Consider the following 20,838-nt stretch of genomic DNA (forward strand, 5'->3'; position numbering starts at 1 on the left):
CATCGGTGAGGGTTTAACACAGGAAAGAACTCTTATAAACCTGGAACATTAAAGTGTTAAAAGATTTTATATTAAAAATTAAATTAATTATACTTAAACAATCTGATCACAACAGAGCTGTTTTCTTTTCAGCAGTAAACAACAGGTAAAAGTTTCCTACATTTCACCCAATGAATTGGACCCACTGCGACCCTGACCAGGATTAAGCACTGGTGAAACAGACAGTGAATAAATAAATGAAAAATAAAAGAAATCTAGATGCAGCATTTTTTCCTCCATCAATCACTTGCAGTTGCGCTTTTCTTCCACAGGGGGTCTCCAACTCTCCAAATCCTGAAGAGTTCCACACTGCAGCTTTAAACCTCCTGAACAGACTCACTGATGTTTACGCTGTTTATTTATTTATTTGTTCGTTTAAAAGCTGCAATATGTCACTTTTTTGTTAAAATAAAGTCAGTTGCATTTATAAGAGTGGGAGGAATCACGTCTCTGTGTGAGATTTCTGCAGGACGGTTCTGATCTAAGATTTGCTCAAATATCCTTTAGTTTTATTTTGTTTATTGAATTATAATATAAAATAGTTTTAGATAAAACATAAACAGTGCATTTTACTCTGTACATTCTCAGAATTCGCAGCATTTGCAACTTTAACTAAATTCCACAGAAGCTTTATAAAACGTGACATGCAGGAGTTTAAACCTACACTCAGTGTTGAGGTGTGAGATGTACAGAGCTGAATGATCACTGGAACCAGTTACTGATCTTAGTTTAAAACTTCATGATGATTTAAGCCGCTTTAAAACCAATTATTACAATAATACATAATACTTTTAAACCGTTATTTTAAACTCATCACGTGACTTGGCAGCGGTGCGGTGACGCGACACACCTGCGCTGAGCGGCTGCTTCACCTACTGTGACGTCACATGATTCCTGATCGCGGTGCTGCAGGTCCTTCAGGAGGAGGGAGAGAGTTCATCATTTTACTTCTGCACCCAGAGAAGCAACAAGCAACAGAGAGAGAGAGAGAGAGAGAGAGAGAGAGAGAGAGAGAGAGAGGTGAGAACAAACAACCATCTGATTTTATTTAATGTCTAATCTAATATCTCATTTCATCTGATCTCATATAATCTCATCATATTTCATCTAAAATAATCTAATATCTCATTTCATCTCATTTTATTTAATCTGATCTCATGTAATCTTAAAATATCTGATCTAAAATAATCTAATATCTCATTTCATCTGATCTAATGAACATTTGACAGTTTCAGCTCTTATCTGAATGTAATAAATGAGACGTTTCAGGACGTTTTAGTATTTGTATATGAAATAAAAAAGAATAAATAATAAAAACTGATCCACAACATCACCAGTGTTGTGAATTCATTTCAGACTCGATATTTAATCAGTTCAAAAGAATTTTGCAGCATTAATAACAGAAATGATTTGAAATGAATTTTTAATAAAAGAACTGAATTAAATTTCTTCTCCTGGGTGAATCAGATGGAGATCCAGAGAGAATCCACACCGACGCCTGAGGACGACGACATGGAGATCATCACCATCTACATTAACAGAGAATTCATGAAGCAGGTCCAGGACTCGCCGGGGAGCGCCAACGTCCGTCTGTCCGATAGTGTGGACGAGAAGGTTGGGGTCACTAAGTCCACCATCAGCGTCATGTCAGAGGAGCTTAATGTGGCCTCCTCCCTGCTGACCGACTCCGTCCTGGATGAGGACGAGGTGACCAACGTCCCCCAAATTAAGGACGAGAAGGTTGGGGACGCTGAGTCCACCATCAGCATCATGTCAAAGGAGCTTAATGTGGCCTCCTGTCAGCTGACCGACTCCGTCCTGGATAAGATCAAGGTGACCAACGTCCCCCAAAATAAGGACGAGAAGGTCGGGGGTGCTGAGTCCACCATCAGCATCATGTCAAAGGAGCTTAATGTGGCCTCCTGTCAGCGGACCAACTCTGTCCTGGACGAGATCAAGGACACTTTTGGTCAAAAGGAGAAGAGTGAGAAATCCACCATGACTGACCCGATACCAGAAATCGATCCAACCTGCAGGAAGATCCTGGTTCAGCCGGTAAAGAAGCTGCCCGCTGAAGCTCCAGCTAAAGAAGCAATCTGTGAGTAACGGCTCCACATCCAGTTCTTCATCAAACCATCATCACCAAACCGTGTTTCATTCTTCTTCTCTCATCCAAAGGCACTGCAGAAAAGATGAAGAAGAAGAAGAAGAAGGACCAGATCCTGGGATTCTTCAGAAGATCCTGGCAGACCACGAAGAGGATCTTCAACAAGAGATCAAACATGGAGATCGTTACCAAGCAGGTCCAGGACTCACTGGGGAGCACCTACGTCCACCTGCCCAATAGTGTGGAAGAGAAGGTTGGGGTCACTAAGTCCACCATCAGCGTCATGTCAGAGGAGCTTAATGTGGCCTCCTCCCCGCTGACCGACTCTGTCCTGGATGAGGATGAGGTGACCAACGTCCCCCAAAATAAGGACGAGAAGGTTGGGGGCGCTGAGTCCACCATCAGCATCATGTCAGAAGAGCTTAATGTGGCCTCCTGTCAGCTGACCGACTCCGTCCTGGATAAGATCGAGGTGACCAACGTCCCTCAAAATAAGGACCAGAAGGTCAGGGGCCCTGAGTCCACCATCAGCATCATGTCAAAGGAGCTTAATGTGGCCTCCTGTCAGCAGACCAACTCTGTCCTGGACGAGATCAAGGATACTTTTGGTCAAAAGGAGAAGAGTGAGAAATCCACCATGACTGACCCGATACCAGAAATCGATCCAACCTGCAGGAAGATCCTGGTTCAGCCGGTAAAGAAGCTGCCCGCTGAAGCTCCAGCTAAAGAAGCAATCTGTGAGTAACGGCTCTACATCCAGTTCTTCATCAAACCATCATCACCAAACCGTGTTTCATTCTTCTTCTCTCATCCAAAGGCACCGCAGAAAAGATGAAGAAAAAGAAGAAGAAGAAGAAGGACCAGATCCTGGGATTCTTCAGAAGATCCTGGCAGACCATGAAGAGGATCTGCAACAAGAGATCAAACAAAGTTTCCCCCCTCTAATTTCCCCACAATCCCCCAAATGATATTCCCTCCTCAGCTATATAGCACATTCTCAGACAATTCTCCATGTAAGATCATTTTGGTGAGGAGCAGAAGATTCAGAACTTAAACCAGCTTTTTCACCTTCAGGACTTCAGCTTTTATCGACGTGAAAATGCCGTTCCCTTTACCATCCGCCTGGCACTGCTGCGTTCTGCCCCATGTTGGTCCCTCCAGACCTGGACCGGTCCATCTTGTTCCCTCTTGCTCCCTCTTGCTTCTTGGCTGAGAGCTTCGTGGTTGAGAGCTCCGGTGTACCGGAATGTTCTCCGGTGCTCTTAGGGTCGGGGTTGTCTTAAACTTCTCTGTGCAGGATACGATCGCTGTTCCACAGACTTGGTTCCATCTTGGTACCAGAAGTCCTCATGATACCAGAGTCTGTGGTTCCTGGTAGAGATGGGAGGATCGATCGGCTATGTATCGAAATCGGCCGATTTTTTATCAAAATATGCGATCGGCCGATATTTCCTAAATTCAGCAGATCCGATCGTGTGATATACAAACATCATCTCCATGTTAAGCTTAACAGCTCAGTGGATTGATCCAGACATTGAGCTACAAAGCTCCAACCATCGTATCACCATTCAACAAACATCGCACTTTACAACCTAAAATAACATAATTAACGTTGTGCATCATACATACGATGGAATTTTGCCGATTGAAATATTTACTTTAAAAAGATAATTCAACCCGACCCCATCTAAGTCAATTCTATGAGCACATTATATGAACTCGTGGTTCACTTTGGTAAATCGTAAGCGGTTCTTGCTTTTGATGTAGATGAGAGCAGAAAACGTTACAGAGCCAATCGGAGGCAAAAGTTTATTAGTTACTAAGTTGGTTAGTTCAGGATCATTTGCAGTGACTGACAGAAAACTTTTAGCTCCACAGACAGAACGACTCTGACTCGGTTACCGCTCTGTGGTAATAGCGGTTTAATGAAGCTTTTTAATGTAAGAGAGTCACACAGAATGTTCTGTAGTAGCTGGTGTTTATTTAAAACCACGACATTAATTAATTAATTAATTAACACGGAGAGATAACTGAGAAGAGAAACGCTTCGCATAAAATGAATCGACTCGTGAATCACTTATATCAATACTGCGAACAGATCGTCTCTCTTAAAGACACACACACACACACACACACGTGGCAGCATTTGGCACCGGTTTATCTTCACTGTTTCCCTATTTCAAGTTTTTTTCAGACTGAACTGGATAACATTAAACCTGCGTGTGTGGTCAGTTAGACTAATGAAATATGTCTCCTGTGGGTGAAAAAATAAATTGCTTTAGTTTAAAAAGTAAACCCCCCGTCAACCCCCCCCCCAATCCGAATCGGCTATCGGCCTATCACCCTCAAAGAAGATTAGAGATCGAAATCGGTGCCAAAAACCCTGATCGGTACATCTCTAGTTCCGGGTGCTTCTGAGAACTGTTGGTTGCTCGTGGTGGTGGTGTTGGATTTCAGAAGGAATTCTGGGACTTTGTGAGCTGAGCTTGATCATCTTAGATGTTGGGCTCCCCCAGTACCAGGATTCTGGCTTCAACACCTCAAGTGTTGGATTTCTGAAGGAATTCTGGGACTTTGTGAGCTGAGCTTCATCTTCTTAGATGTTGGGCTCCTCCAGTACCAGGATTCTGGCTTCAACACCTCAAGTGTGGGATTTCTGAAGGAATTCTGGGACTTTGTAAGCTGAGCTTCATCTTCTTAGATGTTGGGCTCCTCCAGTACCAGGATTCTGGCTTAAACACCTCAAGTGTTGGATTTCTGAAGGAATTCTGGGACTTTGTGAGCTGAGCTTGATCATCTTAGATGTTGGGCTCCTCCAGTACCAGGATTCTGGCTTCAACACCTCAAGTGTTGGATTTCTGAAGGAATTCTGGGACTTTGTGAGCTGAGCTTGATCATCTTAGATGTTGGGCTCCTCCAGTACCAGGATTCTGGCTTCAACACCTCAAGTGTTGGCTTTCTGAAGGAATTCTGGGACTTTGTGAGCTGAGCTTGATCATCTTAGATGTTGGGCTCCTCCAGTACCAGGATTCTGGCTTCAACACCTCAAGTGTTGGATTTCTGAAGGAATTCTGGCACTTTGTGAGCTGAGCTTGATCATCTTAGATGTTGGGCTCCTCCAGTACCAGGATTCTGGCTTCAACACCTCAAGTGTTGGCTTTCTGAAGGAATTCTGGGACTTTGTGAGCTGAGCTTGATCATCTTAGATGTTGGGCTCCTCCAGTACCAGGATTCTGGCTTCAACACCTCAAGTGTTGGATTTCTGAAAGAATTCTGGGACTTTGTGAGCTGAGCTTCATCTTGAGAGATGTTGGGCTCCTCCAGTACCAGGATTCTGGCTTCAACACTTCAAGTGTTGGATTTCTGAAGGAATTCTGGGACTTTGTGAGCTGAGCTTGATCATCTTAGATGTTGGGCTCCTCCAGTACCAGGATTCTGGCTTCAACACCTCAAGTGTTGGATTTCTGAAGGAATTCTGGAACTTTGTGAGCTGAGCTTGATCATCTTAGATGTTGGGCTCCTCCAGTACCAGGATTCTGGCTTCAACACCTCAAGTGTTGGATTTCTGAAGGAATTCTGGGACTTTGTGAGCTGAGCTTCATCTTCTTACATGTTGGGCTCCTCCAGTACCAGGATTCTGGCTTCAACACCTCAAGTGTTGGATTTCTGAAGGAATTCTGGGACTTTGTGAGCTGAGCTTGATCATCTTAGATGTTGGGCTCCTCCAGTACCAGGATTCTGGCTTCAACACCTCAAGTGTTGGATTTCTGAAGGAATTCTGGGACTTTGTGAGCTGAGCTTGATCATCTTAGATGTTGGGCTCCTCCAGTACCAGGATTCTGGCTTCAACACCTCGTGTTGGATTTCTGAAGGAATTCTGGGACTTTGTGAGCTGAGCTTCATCTTGAGAGATGTTGGGCTCCTCCAGTACCAGGATTCTGGCTTCACCACCCCATACAGAGCATCATCAGTTATCTCAGCATCGTCATATTCTTGATGTACCTGCTCAGCATGTCTTCTACCCTGTGGAACTCTTAGATCTGGAAAATTAAATCATTTCCTCTTGGGGGCAGAACAGAGCTCCGTAGCAAATAAAGCCGAAGACGTGACGCCCGCTCCTTACCCAGGTTCTGAAACGAGATGTGGATCTAGCTGAGAACGTGAATATCTCCGGCCGGCTGCTTCCTTCTCTTCCCTTTCCCTTCTTCTCCATCAATAAAGCTGGTGTCAGATGAATGCTGGTTGTAGGAATCGTGTTTGTGATGAGATTTTACACACAATCATCTAGAGCAGGGGTATTCAACTAAAATTTAAAGGGGTCCAGTTAGAGAAAATTTCTTGAAGCGAAGGTCCGAAATGTTTAACTATATATATATATATAATGTAAATATATTGATATTTACATTTACATTTTCAGCATTTAGCAGACGCTTTTATCCAAAGCGACTTACACAATGAGCGGAACACAATGAGCAATTGAGTGTTAAGGGCCTTGCTCAGGGACCCAACAGTGGCAACTTGGTGGTGGCGGGGCTTGAACCGGCAACCTTCTGTTTATTAGTCCAGTACCTTAACCACTATAACATATATACAATATAGTATAATGTAGCCTAGTAGTTGTATCAACATCTGCATGTTATCAATAACTGTCAAATCAAATGTCTGTTTATTTATTAGGATTTTAACGTCATGTTTTACACTTTGGATACATTCATGACAGGAACGGTAGTTACTCATTACACGAGATTCATCAGGTCACAAGGTTATATCGAACACAGTCATGGACAATTTAGTATCTCCAATACACCTCACTTGCATGTTTTTGGACTGTGGGAGGAAACCGGAGCACCGAAGGAAACCCATGCGGACACGGGGAGAACATGCACACACAGAGAGGACCCGGACCGGACAATAAATTGTGTTCCAGTGGGAAGTAAGAACAGAAATGAGTCTCTCCATCATTAAATGCTGTAATTTCGCTGTACATGTTTCTTTTTTGGAGAGCGCCATTTGTCTCCTGTCTCACTCGTCTTTTTCTCAACTTTCTCCTGCACAGTTGTCTGTATCTCTCCCTTAATTTTTTCTACATTCGCTATCTTTCTTTTAATTTCCACCGTCTTTTCACATGTAACTCGCCTCTAACTCTCTCAACTGTCTGCACTGCAGTCGCAGTGTTTACCGGCTGGAATGCACAGACTTGATTGGCTGAGTGGTGTCAAGTGATTGGTTCTCATCCGCTAAACCGCTACCGTAAAGACTACAAAAGCTGCGCCGGTTAAAATAGAAGCGCTCCGTCAGGTTTCAAATCCTAACTTTCTGTTTTGGCTATAGGTCCGGGTCCGTATGGGACAGCTTCTGGGTCCGGACCCGGACCGTGGTCCGCCTGTTAGTGACCTCTGATCTAGAGAATCGAATCGAACCGTGAAGAAGCTCAGCAGAAGCTCAGCAGTGGATCCGAACCAACATTCACAACAGAGACTTTCATTCATACTGAGATTCTTCAGGTTTCTTTTAGGTTTTAATTCTTATAAAAAAAACAGAAGCTGGAAAAAGTCAAATAAACACAAAGAAACTAAAACATAAAAGAATGAAAAGATTTTCTAGTAAAGAGGTGTGTGTGTGTGTGTGTGTGTGTGTGTGTGTGTTTTCTGCCTTTTGCTCAATTAATCGGACCCACCACAACCCTGACCAGGATAAAGCAAACAGAATAAATATATTAAAATCACCTCCTGGTTTCTACACTCACTGTCCATGTTATCAGCTCCACTTACCATATAGAAGCACTTTGTAGTTCTAAAATTACTGACTGTAGTTTATTTGTTTCTACATGTTTTGTTACCCCCTTTCATGCTGTTCTTCAATGGTCAGGACCCCCACAGAGCAGGTATTAGATAGATAGATAGATAGATAGATAGATAGATAGATAGATAGATAGATAGATAGATAGATAGATAGATAGATAGATAGATAGATAGATAGATAGATAGATAGATAGATAGATAGATAGATAGATAGACAGACAGATACTTTATTGATCCCGAAGGAAATTAGAGTCCCAGTAGCATTGTACATCAAATCAAATCAAATACACACTATAAAGAAAAAATACAACAATATAAATTCGAAAAAAGTACAAACACTTTGACAGATTGAATGTAACCTGAGTTTTACATATACTGCATAGCAGTGGCGGCTGCTGGTCTTTCAAAGAGGGGAAGCTCATTGTCGGCTTACATCATAAAATTTGTCAATTTATTTACACATAAATTCTGCCCTCTGTTCCTTTTACAAGAAAATGGCCTGAAATGGGTTACAGCAGTTTGTCTTTCGACTTCACTTGCAAAATCCGCGATGGGACTGAAGCTCCTAGTGATTAAGTGACTAATGAAGTGTATTGCTTTGGCAATACGAATGTCCCTATTTGTCATGCCAATAAAGCCTCTTCTGAGTTTGAGTTTGAGAAGTGACGGTGTAGCGCTCAAACTAGCTGTCAATCAAAACGGGATTCAGCGTTTCGACTGATCCTCCAATCATCTTGCAGAAGCTCAGCGTCCACACCCGCCCACAGCTCCATTCACCCCCAGAGACGCTCAGCGTCCGGGGGCGGGACAAAATCGAGGCATTTATCCAATGACCGGCGAGTTTCGAAGCAATGAAAAAAAAACCTCAACGCAGTCCCATAGAAGTGAAGAGACGCTCAGCTTCTGTGGGCAAATGCATCTATACGGGAATGTATGAGTTAAGTTAAGAAAATCGAGTCGATTTGTGATAATTAGCTGATTCTGAACGAACTCATCCTCGAGATATACGTATTCTAACGCATTTGTAGTCAATGAAATGTTAACACAACTGTACATATTTGACCATTTAATTTTGGACATTTTAGGGGAAGCTGAGCTTCCCTTGCAGTCTTAGAGAAATCGCCACTGCTGCATAGCTACAGAGCAGTTATAAATGATGAGGATGGATTGAACAAAATAACCAAATGGAATGGAATTAAAAGTAAAAGTGCAGGAAGGTGCAGTTCCAAGTATACAGTACACGGTCCAGATTAAATATAGATTAAATATTAAATATAAAGTGAAGTGATAAGTGACAAGTATTGCACATTGGATTGGGCCAATATAGCCATAACTACAGGGGTTGGACAAAATAACTGAAACACTTGGTTTTAGACCACAATAATTTATTAGTATGGTGTAGGGCCTCCTTTTGCGGCCAATACAGAGTCAATTGGTCTTGGAAATGACATATACAAGTCCTGCACAGTGGTCAGAGGGATTTTAAGCCATTCTTCTTGCAGGATAGTGGCCAGGTCACTACGTGATGCTGGTGGAGGAAAACGTTTCCTGACTCGCTTCTCCAAAACACCCCAAAGTGGCTCAATAATATTTAGATCTGGTGACTGTGCAGGCCATGGGAGATGTTCAACTTCACTTTCATGTTCATCAAACCAATCTTTCACCAGTCTTGCTGTGTGTATTGGTGCATTGTCATCCTGATACACGGCACCGCCATTGGATGCACATGGTCCTCCAGAATGGTTCGGTAGTCCTTGGCAGTGACGCGCCCATCTAGCACAAGTATTGGGCCAAGGGAATGCCATGATATGGCAGCCCAAACCATCACTGATCCACCCCCATGCTTCACTCTGGGCATGCAACAGTCTGGGTGGTACGCTTCTTTGGGGCTTCTCCACACCGTAACTCTCCCGGATGTGGGAAAAACAGTAAAGGTGGACTCATCAGAGAACAATACATATTTCACATTGTCCACAGCCCAAGATTTGCGCTCCTTGCACCATTGAAACCGACGTTTGGCATCGGCACGAGTGACCAAAGGTTTGGCTATATCAGCCCAGCCGTGTATATTGACCCTGTGGAGCTCCCGACGGACAGTTCTGGTGGAAACAGGAGAGTTGAGGTGCACATTTAATTCTGCCGTGATTTGGGCAGCCGTGGTTTTATGTTTTTTGGATACAATCCGGGTTAGCACCCGAACATCCCTTTCAGACAGCTTCCTCTTGCGTCCACAGTTAATCCTGTTGGATGTGGTTTGTCCTTCTTGGTGGTATGCTGACATTACCCTGGATACCGTGGCTCTTGATACATCACAAAGACTTGCTGTCTTGGTCACAGATGCGCCAGCAAGACGTGCACCAACAATTTGTCCTCTTTTGAACTCTGGTATGTCACCCATAATGTTGTGTGCATTGCAATATTTTGAGCAAAACTGTGCTCTTACCCTGCTAATTGAACCTTCACACTCTGCTCTTACTGGTGCAATGTGCAATTAATGAAGATTGGCCACCAGACTGGTCCAATTTAGCCATGAAACCTTTATTATGCGGTAATGCTGCACGGAATGTGTTTTAGATTTTGAAAATGTATGTGACAGAACTTCTCTTTTAAAATCCGTAATAAATGGTAGTTTTTTTTTAAAACGTTACTATTGTAAAACAAGCTAACGCTTGTGTAAATAGACTTTATATATATGAGATAACTTCATTAGTTAAATAATATTATAATTCTTTAGACGGTGTTGGTCAGTTTTCTCATTATAAAAGCCTTTATGGAGTCTCACTGTATATTCCTATGGTTTATTTTACTTTACAAATAACATTCTTTTTGACGTTTAGACGTTTTTTTCATCTAGTGCCATTGTTTGGCCTCTTGAGTGCTGTTCCAAAGGTTGTGCAATTGTGATGAGTAAATTTTTTTTTTCATTTTGAACAAAATCTTGGTGGTTGAACTGAGATTTTAATGTAAATGTAATGATTTAACACTTAAAAGTATATGTTTGAAATTTATATAAACAGACCACAAATGTGTTTCTCTAAATTGAAATGTGGATTAGATGTTAGATTTACTTGATTTCTATGAAGTAGTTAGTTTAAAAAAAAAAAAAGTTTAAAATTATTTTAAATGAAATAATATAATTTATTTTGTACTTTATAGGTATCCTCCAACTTTGCTCTGAGTGCTGTGTCAAAGGCTCTTTAGTGGTGAGCATTATTATTCAAATGCATTTGTTGGTTTACTTGTTCCACAGCATGACTGATGCTATTCATCTTAAAAAATTTGCTAAAAGAATTGCAAGAATATAGATAATTTCTATTTTTTTAGATGCACATCATTGTTATGTACTTTTTTCCAACAGCCCTGAAGTGAGTCTTACTTTCTTTAAGGTTCTAATGTTCATTTTTTTGTTGAAACTGAGACAACAAAAAGGTCTTAGAATATTTTTATTTGTTACTTTTTATTTTATTTCAGATACCGAATTCACTACGAATTTGAAGATTCTAAGACAAGGGTTTTAGAATATTTTTATTTGTTTTATTTTATTTCAGATACCGAATTCACTACGAATTTGAAGATTCCAAGACAAGGTTTTGGAATAATTTAATAAGGTATCCGAATTTGTTACGAATTCGAAGATTTTAAGACAAGGTTTTGGAATAATTTATTCTCTGGACTGTGCAAACTAGAATTTGTGTAGGGTTCCGAATTCACTTAAGAATTCGAAGATTCTAAGACGAGGTTCCCAGGTTTATAGGAACCTGAAGATTCCGGAATATATAAATACATAGGTATTAGCTTAATGCATAGAAATTACGGTACTGTCCAGATACTAATGATAAAGGTGTGATGTTAATATTATTTATAATAGCGCTAAATGATTACTCTATTATTAATATTCTATAATTAATATTACTAATTACTAATACTATCAATCAAAATATAAAAGAGAAGGGGAGTGACTTAATTGAACAGTTTATTGAACTGGTGTGTTTGTGTGTCTGTGTTGTATGTGGCAACATATGTTTGATGAAGTAAGATGTAGGAGGAGTTAGATACTAGTGTTGCCTTTGTTGTTTGTGTTGTAATTGTTTAAATAATCTGTCCAGGTGAACTTAAGAAGTACAATGGGTAAAAGTAAAAGGAATTTAAAAGTTTGTGGAAAAACAAATACATGTTTAAATTAAGATTCTGTACACACATTAGTGTTATATTTATGTAAAAACTATGAAAAAAATGTTGTTTTACATTTTGCAAGGTGGGCAGAGAAAATGGGTTTTTAAGAAAAAGGTGGTTTTAGTAAAAGACAACTAAAAGAGTTCAAATTAAGTTAAAATAAAAGGAATGTGCAAGTAGGGAAAAGAAAAGACGGTATAAAAAAAGTGAAAATGAGAAGAAGGAACAGAGAAAGTGTAGGGACAAACTTAACCAAGTTATGTGTTAAGTAAAAGTTACAGGTTAAATCTCATCTGGACTCCTGCCCTGCCAGAAGGAGAAAGAACCAGGAAAAGAAACCAGCAGCAAATGGAGGAAATACAGGAGAAGCAATAGTGTCAGCTCCCCCAGCATTCTATCCTGAGGAGCCACAGAACCAAACTTCACCTCCCCGTTAACATTCAGCTGTTATCATCACAAGCAACACGTTCTGGCCTGCAGTTTTGGAAGCAGATGACAAACTCACCAGTGGGGGCAGACAAAATGGGAAAGGTGAATGTGATTCTTCAGTTGCTGTATACGGAGTTTTGGTCCAGCAAATATGATTTTGATCAACAGACTATGGACTATTGCTGATATCAGGGATGAAATGACACATATAACCATCCTGAGGAAAAGGCTCAAGAGGATGAGTGACGTAGACTGGAGTATGACAATGATGGAACGTACAGAGATGTGGTCAGAGGACTACTGGGAGGAATAAGAACTGTGTTTCCAGTAAAGATAACAGCTTGCATACAGGAGGACAAAGAGACTGTGCAGAATTATCCTGAACGACTGGAAAAGGTCCATAGTATTGATATTGGACTGCTGAAAAAACAAAAAAACAAACAAAAAAAAACTTCTTAAATGAACTGAACCAAGCAACAGAGACAGAGGAATAGGAAAATCATCATTTGCAAGTGCTGTGTGTTACACCTGTGGCAGAACAGGTCACATTGCAAAACAATACAGGATGGACTTACAAACGTTTATTGACAACATGGCCTGTTTTCAAATGTGGATTAACTGGACATTTTGCCAAAGACTGTGCACAAACTATACCTGGTTACAACAACTGAGGGCTGGAGTCCAGAGAAAGAGGCAACCTGATCAACAGATGAGTAGTCATACACCCACCCAATATTTTATTGTGATTATACCAATATGATACATACACCTAGGTATCTACTGGATAGCTAATAGCATGTATAGAGATTTCAGATTTTTAATAAACTTAGGAGCAACCTACTAATGTATTCATAAAACATAACATTCTACTCATATATGTTTTAGTAACAAAGAGTTTAAAAACATCAGTTCCTAATTTCTGCGATCTGTCCTATGAATCTTATGGGGAGCTATCTTATGTGTGCCTTTTGGAATTAAATTGGAAACAATGCCTGGAGGTATCACTATTTCTGTAAAAGACAGGGTCTGATCTCTTCTAAAGCTGGGAAAATTTTGCCAAAATTGTCCACTTAATTGTTCTGAATGGAAGTTGGTAGCTGATGTTTTGACACAAACAAATAATCATTAAACTTTTTGGTTAGGGAAAGAATTTTAGCTGGTGGGATTAGACTTAAATGTTTTGCATTGTACTGCTTATTTGCATAAAGGACCAGATTAAGTTTTTGAGCGCTCCTGGTTTATTGACCAGTGTACATCTAATTTTTGATGGAGATTTTTATTTTTCCTTTTCTGAATGGAAGTCAGTACTGTTTTTTCAGTAAAATTGAAGCGATGCATGGATAATTGTTTTTGACCGCGTTTGGAATAAGTTTGGCCAGTTTTGTGTTTAATGACTGTGATTCCACTAGCCACATTTTTTGATTACACCAAAGATAGGTCAGTGGAAAGATAAATATTATGTAAATTTGGAAAAAGGGGCTGCACCGGTGCAAATCAAACCAAAATTAGATTACAGATCATTCTTCATTCGTTGCTAAATGCTAACATTGTTTTCAAATAAAAAAAATAAAAAAATGATGCCCCAGAGAAACTTATCCCTAAGTGCAATAAACAGGCAGTAAATTTTGTTATCTCTGGAGCATCTGGGATCCCAAAATCTGTGAACTATTCTCAGCCAGGTGTCAAATGATAGCAAATGGTTTTTGATCTAGCTAAGGCCTTCTTTAACATTCCTTGGCACAAGCATAGTTAATTTTGAGTTGCATTTAGTTTTAATGGAAAATTCAGACACCTTTAAAAAAAAAAATTTTTTGGATGATGATTTTTTTTTCAGGGTAAAATGATATTTACATACTTGACATACTTTTCTGAGTATGTGCTCTTTTTGGTGCCATTGTGCTCTTTTTGGTGCCATATTTTTTATTTTTATGTTCTTGAGGCTCTGTTATGTGACATTGGACCTAAAAGCCCATAGTCATATTCAAAGGACACCTGAAGCTAAAAAAGTTGTTCAAGAAAGGTGGACCATGGTTTTTGTCCTTGTACAATTTCATGGTGATAACTTAGTAGTTTTAACTTTCTTTTTGTCTGCTGCAGAAAAGGCTGTAGTTATACCATGTGATCATGAGGGTTACTCATATCTAAACCCTGTTGGTGCTGAATGATGTTTTTGTTTTAACTAAAAGGAGAACTTTTCACTTATCAACTTAACAGTGATTGAATAAAAAACTACATTGTAGTCCCTAAAATAAACATTATTCTCATATGCCTTAATGTGCTTAATCCCACGCTCTTTTCACTAATTGCAGGAGATGGTGAACCTTGTGACTGTATTATTCTAATCTTATTTCTTCTAGGCCTGATTAGAATACTGAATTGGAGCTGTTTGTGGATAGAATTGCTTCCACGGATGCTGCAACAGACAGGAAACAAGTGGGCTTAGCTGAAATTTTAACACGTGATATTTTTATATCATTTGTCCCTCCTATCCAATTTATTGGCTCAAGCTGCTGAACTACAGGTTTTAATGACAGCTTATAGAAAGTGAAAGCAAAACTGCTTACGTGTTTATGAACTACGTGTTTCATAGGAATTGAACACAATTGTATTTGATGAGAGAGAGGTTTTTGACTAGTTTTGAAAAATGCCCACCATTACCTTGTTGCATAACTTGTGGATGCAGTTCTATGGCCCAAACAAATGACTGTTTGTAAATGTTAATGTTTTTTGTCCCAATTTCACAGGACAATGCCAGAGTTGACAGTGCTGACAAAGCAGCTGCACACCGCCACTGCTTACTAACAAACTATTAGTTTATAGGTCCAGATCACACCGGATTTTGATTTAACTAACATTCAATTTTGTGTTTTCCAACAGGAGAAATACATTCAGAGGGAAAACATGCCTTCCTAAATTACTTTACTGTACTATACCAAATTGACCCATGTGTAGGACCATGTGTCAGAGAGAAAAAAGGGGGAGGGAAACACCAATTAAACAATTTATGCAAAACTAAATTTGCCAAATGCAACAAAGGCTCTTAGTGCAGGACATCCTGTCTTTGATAAACCTTCTGAACTGAGATACCACTGTGTTTATCACCCAGCTATTAGAGGAGCTGTGGTTAGGGAAATGGGCACTGTTAAAAAAAAATATATATATAGATATAATAGTAATAATAATAAAATAAAATAAAATAGACTAAGTGCTGAAACTAACAAACAGAGGCCAAAGGCCTTTTCAATAATTCTCATGCAGATGAGGATGAGATAAACACCGAAACATGGCTTTAGGCCTTTTGAAATTCTATTTGGATGACCCCTACACAGGCATAGGATCAAATAATTCTGAACAATTAAACACAGGCCAAAAGGAAAATGTAATGCTTGGTTACTGTCACTTTGCTTTCTATTCTGAATTTTGTTCACAGGAAGGTGAAGGATTCTTTACCCAAACCAGCTGAGGGACTTCTACATAGCCTGAAACCGATGGGTAGTGGTGAATTGTGAATTATCTCAGATGAACCGGGTAGAACATGGAAAGATGGACAGGATTATTTCAAGTGCTGCTAACTGCTTAGACTGCGGTTCGAGTAGCTGAGAGAGATTCCTGGATTCATTGTTCACACTGCAGGAAAATTCACACACCTGATCTAAGCAGTTAAAGATGACTACTACGATTTACATCTGTACATTGTATTTCTTATTTCCTGAACAAACTCAGTAATATTTAGTTACCTTAAAAAAAAAAATTGTGCTGGATTTTATGTATATAATAATTTGTGTATATATGTATATATGTATTAACTTGTGTGATTTTAATTGTTGTAAGGTTTATGATGTGTATGGGGTAATTTAGGAGCTAACAAATGGTTTACAACTGAAGTTTACGACTGGAAGGTAACACCAGGGACAGGATTCACTCATGGGGGGTCTGGAATTTACAACTGGGCTCGTTTTTGAAGTTTATACATCTGTTTCACCCTGGGGGGGTCTCTTGATTCTCTTGAACAATGCATGGGGAATTAGTCAATGGGATACGAACTGTATGTATTTGATGTTGAAAGTATAAAAGACACAAGTGTTAACATCTCGAGGAAGGTTTTGTCAGATCTGTTCTGAAGCCTTCCTGCCGGCGTTACGTTCTTAAGAATAAAGGGTATTCTTAATTCCTAAGGCAAACTGGTCTGGTTTGGTTATTATCGCGGAAAAGTATTTTCGCCACGACAGTACCAAGAGCTGTTCCCTGATGTCCGAATTCTACCGAAGCACCACTATCTTGAGCACTATCCTTCAGATGATAAGATGTTTTGGACCAGTAGTTGCAGTTTGGACAATGCGATTTGAAGCCAAGCATGGCTTCTTTAAGAACATTGTGCAACACACCAGTTGCTTTAAGAATATACCTCTTACTTTGGCTTCAAAACATCAAATGATGATTGCTTTTCACATAAACTCACCATCCTATGGTACATCTAGCCTAAATGTATCTAATGTATCCACAGTTCCAGTTGATGTACTGAAGGAGGAAGTGGCTGAGGCTATTAGGCTAAAATGCCCTAGCATGTCTGAAGTTCATCTTGCCAAGAATGCATCAAGTAGTGGCATAGCCTACAGCAATGGCATGATAGTTGTCCATGGATCAGCAGGTGGATTACCAGAGTTTGCTGAAATTATTCAGATGTGTGTAATACATGAGAGTCTGTTTTTTATTGTAAAAGTTCTGTGTGGGTGGTACAGTGAACACTACAGAGCCTTTGAACTAAGCTTGTCCCCGTCCAGAGAAATAAAACTTGTGGCACTCAGTGAACTCACTGACACATATCCACTGGCCTGTTACATGGTTGGATCAAGCCGTATGGTGACCTTAAAAAGGCATATCATTATTAAAGGTTGGTTAACCCTCCCCAAAGTTGTCATTAAAAGTGTTCTGTTTTGTACATATATGCAATTTTGTTGGCTTGTGTGATCTAATGAACTCCAGGGCTAGGTTGCCAAGAGCTCCCAGTAGGGTCTCCCAAGGTGAACAGGTCTGGAGTGAAGATCCAAACAAACACGATCCATATTTCGCCCTTATGAACCCAAAGGAGAGCACACTGTGTGCCCTGCCCAGGAAAGGGTTACCAGGACCTACCCCTGGAGCTTGGCATGGGGGTAGTGTCCAACAACGAGTTTCTGGTGGCTAGGCAGCCCATTTAACCCTGGCCGAGCTCAACCCAAAAAGGCAACGTGGGAGGATGTTGTGGACCCACTACCCGCAAGATCCAGATTAAGGGTGTGGTGCAGTGTTTGTTGGGCACAGTGTGGGGGAAGGGGCCCCTGGCAGAAACATCTGGGTTTTTTGCTTGCCCTATTGCCACCATGACCCTAAAAGGATAAGTGGAGTAGTTGATGATGTTTTATGATTTGACTACAAAATAAAAGCCTGGGCTAGAATCAGTTTAAAAATGAGAAACCTGACATCCTATTCAATACATGGTTGTTTCAATACAATAAAAATAAATAAATAAAATAAAAAATCTGATTAACCTAAAATAATAAGTAATTATGCTTTAACCTAATCAGAGTTATCCTGGGTGACAACAGCAGTCAGAGGATAACTTTCCAAAATGGACTTCCTGAATCTATTAAAGAACTTGTTGATGAGGTACAAAGACAGTGTGAAGTTCACTTTAATTTTAGGCTTCAATTTATGGATGCACTATTTGGAAATGAGTTTATGAACCTTACTTCAGTTGATGAAGTACAGGATAGAGGGACAATCAGAGTAATTCCCATAAGTGACGCTTCAGCTCCCCACTGTGCTAATATCTCTTTTACCTCAGCTACTGCCCATCGCTCGGTTGATGAATCCTCATCTCTGTCTAGTGATGACACAGATATACTCTCTTCACCAGTCATCGTCATCAAGCTCTCGGTCATTTTGGCCTAAAATCTTTCATGTTCCTAAGTTTTGTTATGATGCAGAGTTAACACTTCATCAGGGCAATGCAGCTTACAAGGAAAATGGTACATTGCTTATTCCAGATCCAAAACTGAAGTCAAACATTCCTGACGGCCTGGTGCAAGAAATAGTTACGTTTATGTCACTGATAAAGAGTTTAACACTGTTGGAGAGGCCCTCATCTCAAAGCATCCTTGCCTGACTGAGAAAGGCTCCCTCACTGGATTTGCTGGATGGAAAGCTAGCTTGAAGAATAAACTGGCAATCTACCGCACTCACTTGAGAAAGCTTGGGTGTCCAGAGGTGACAATAAACTCTCTTAAGCACAAACCAGAGGGCAAATCAAGTGCTGCTTTTGGCATAAAAAACCTAGGAGGTCTGAAGTGAACTACTGTCCCTCCTATCCTGCTGGAGAATCTGTTAAGAGCCTTGAGAGTGTGATAGTTGAGCTTCTTTCAGATGTTAAGAAGAAGAACAACAGGGAAGTACTGAGAATGAAAATGGAAAAGACATTTGCATACAGGAGACATGAAGTGGTTCGTGATACACCAATGATACAAGACTTTCAGGCAAGATGGCCAGCACTCTTTGACGTAAGCGAGGTATGTAATTTATAACATTCTACACACAGAGATGTTATGAACAAGCTAAAACAAAAGCTGTTTGTATGAAGCCTAACTGTTGAGCTTTGCCACAAAGCTAAACATTTGGCATATTTTTGTAAAATTATCTGCTGGCTGCTTGACGGCCCCCCTTAGTTTTAGACAAATTATCGTCATTATGTAGTCCGCTTATGTGCCCAACAAACATGTGGCCAACAAACACTGCACCACACCCTTACTTTGGATTTTTTGGGTAGTGGGTCCACAAGATCCTCCCATGTTGCCTTTTTGGGCTGAGCTTGACCAGGTTATGTGGGCTGCCTATAGCCACCAGGAACTCCCCGTCGTACACTACCCCCAGGCCAAGCTCCAGAGGTCATAATACTAATTATTTGTGAACTTTGGAACTGCTGTACAAATTAAACTTAAGCTTCCTCTTGCTTATAGTAAATAAACGGGTGACAAACGTTTTCATTGTATTTCTTTCCAAATTCCTGCTTCACAGCACATTTATGTCTAATCATTCTTGTTTTTAGATAAATGCTGAATTTAAGCGGATTACCACCATGCCCCTTCAGTCCAGATTTCTCTCTCAGTTAGATGTGCACTCTGAGAAACTGATGGTTCTGTTTAAAAAAAGAGGAGGACAAATAGGCAAACACCTAGAGAGCATCATAGCACCCATGGCTCAAGTAAGAATGCTTCCTTGAAAAAAGTACTGCTTTGTTGATGTAGCATTTGATTAAAAGGAAAAAGACTTTAAGCAAACAACTTGCTCTGCTTATTCCCTTTGAATAGAATGATGATGTTGATTTAGGACGAGAATGTATCATCAAGGCAATTTGTGTGTACCTCAACGAGGATCCAGAAAACCTCTTTAGAGAGTATGTGGTGAGTACTATTTTTGAGGTTCAGATGCCCAGATATTATCTTTAATATTTTGTAAACTTTACAATGTCTATTTATTGAAATTCTATATCAGCCAAGTCAGATATCAATATTGTAATGATGGGGCTGTGACAGTATGGATTTTTACTATGGTGAAAAAGCAAAATATGCCTGCTCTTTGGCAATTTATTGCCAGTGACTTGTTAGCATGTAAATGAATATGGGTAATAAAATACAGTAAATAGAATAATAATTCTGATGAGAATATTGCAGTTGAAATCCATTTTGGGGCCCAGTGCGATCATTCACAAAAATGTGTAGGCTGATTTTATTATTACTTTATGTTATTTATTTATGTAATTTAGATGGATTGGGGTGTTGAGTCACTTATTAAATCTCATCTTTAGATTTTGATTGATCCTGTTTTTCTGAGAGCCGGTATGTCTCAGATGGGCGGGGCAGCCTGTTATATAGTAAGAACCTGTTCTTTTTTGTTCTGAAAATGTTTGTTTATATTCCACATGAAATTTAAAACAATTATTTATTTATTTGTTAAATAATCTTTATTATATCTTGTTTTTACCTAGAACAACAGTTTAATAATATTCTACTTTATCTTTGATTCGTTTGTATACATTAAATGTGATATTTCACATAGATTTTACCACAATTCTACCTTACTGGTACTTCTATATATTTTTTTACTGGCACAGTAGGTAGTGTGGGTGCCACTCAGCTCCCGGGTACAGGTAGCCTGGGTTTGAACCCTGCATCACACACTCTTTGGTAATAAGAGGAGTATTTGTGCAGGGCTTCTGTGTTATTTTGTTCCTTCAGGTCGTTTATTCCTTGTGTT

The 20,838-nt window shown here is 39.9% G+C and overlaps 1 protein-coding gene and 1 long non-coding RNA gene across 5 annotated transcripts; both read left to right on the forward strand.

Moving 5' to 3' along the window:
* The first annotated feature begins 1,445 nt into the window (after window positions 1-1,445).
* LOC134306492 (uncharacterized) lies at window positions 1,446-7,916 on the forward strand. Of its 4 annotated transcripts, none has more exons than XR_010009258.1 (5): window positions 1,446-2,137; window positions 2,218-2,883; window positions 2,964-3,173; window positions 6,824-7,079; window positions 7,203-7,916. XR_010009258.1 is itself a non-coding variant. In XM_062990334.1 (3 exons), the coding sequence occupies exons 1-3, from the start codon at window positions 1,507-1,509 to the stop codon at window positions 3,089-3,091; spliced, it is 1,425 nt and encodes a 474-aa protein (XP_062846404.1). In that variant the 5' UTR covers window positions 1,446-1,506; the 3' UTR covers window positions 3,092-6,382. The 4 variants fall into 4 exon arrangements, 1 of the variants encoding a protein (XP_062846404.1); XR_010009259.1 differs by having other exon boundaries at window positions 7,313-7,916; XR_010009260.1 differs by having other exon boundaries at window positions 7,478-7,916.
* Window positions 7,917-18,992: 11,076 nt separating this feature from the next.
* LOC134306494 (uncharacterized) lies at window positions 18,993-19,979 on the forward strand. Its single transcript, XR_010009262.1, has 3 exons — window positions 18,993-19,094; window positions 19,631-19,786; window positions 19,893-19,979. It is a non-coding gene; the product is annotated as an uncharacterized LOC134306494 (long non-coding RNA).
* The last annotated feature ends 859 nt before the right edge of the window (window positions 19,980-20,838 follow it).

Source organism: Trichomycterus rosablanca, unplaced genomic scaffold, assembly GCF_030014385.1.
Source record: "Trichomycterus rosablanca isolate fTriRos1 unplaced genomic scaffold, fTriRos1.hap1 scaffold_194, whole genome shotgun sequence".
Taxonomy (NCBI): Eukaryota; Metazoa; Chordata; class Actinopteri; order Siluriformes; family Trichomycteridae; genus Trichomycterus; species Trichomycterus rosablanca.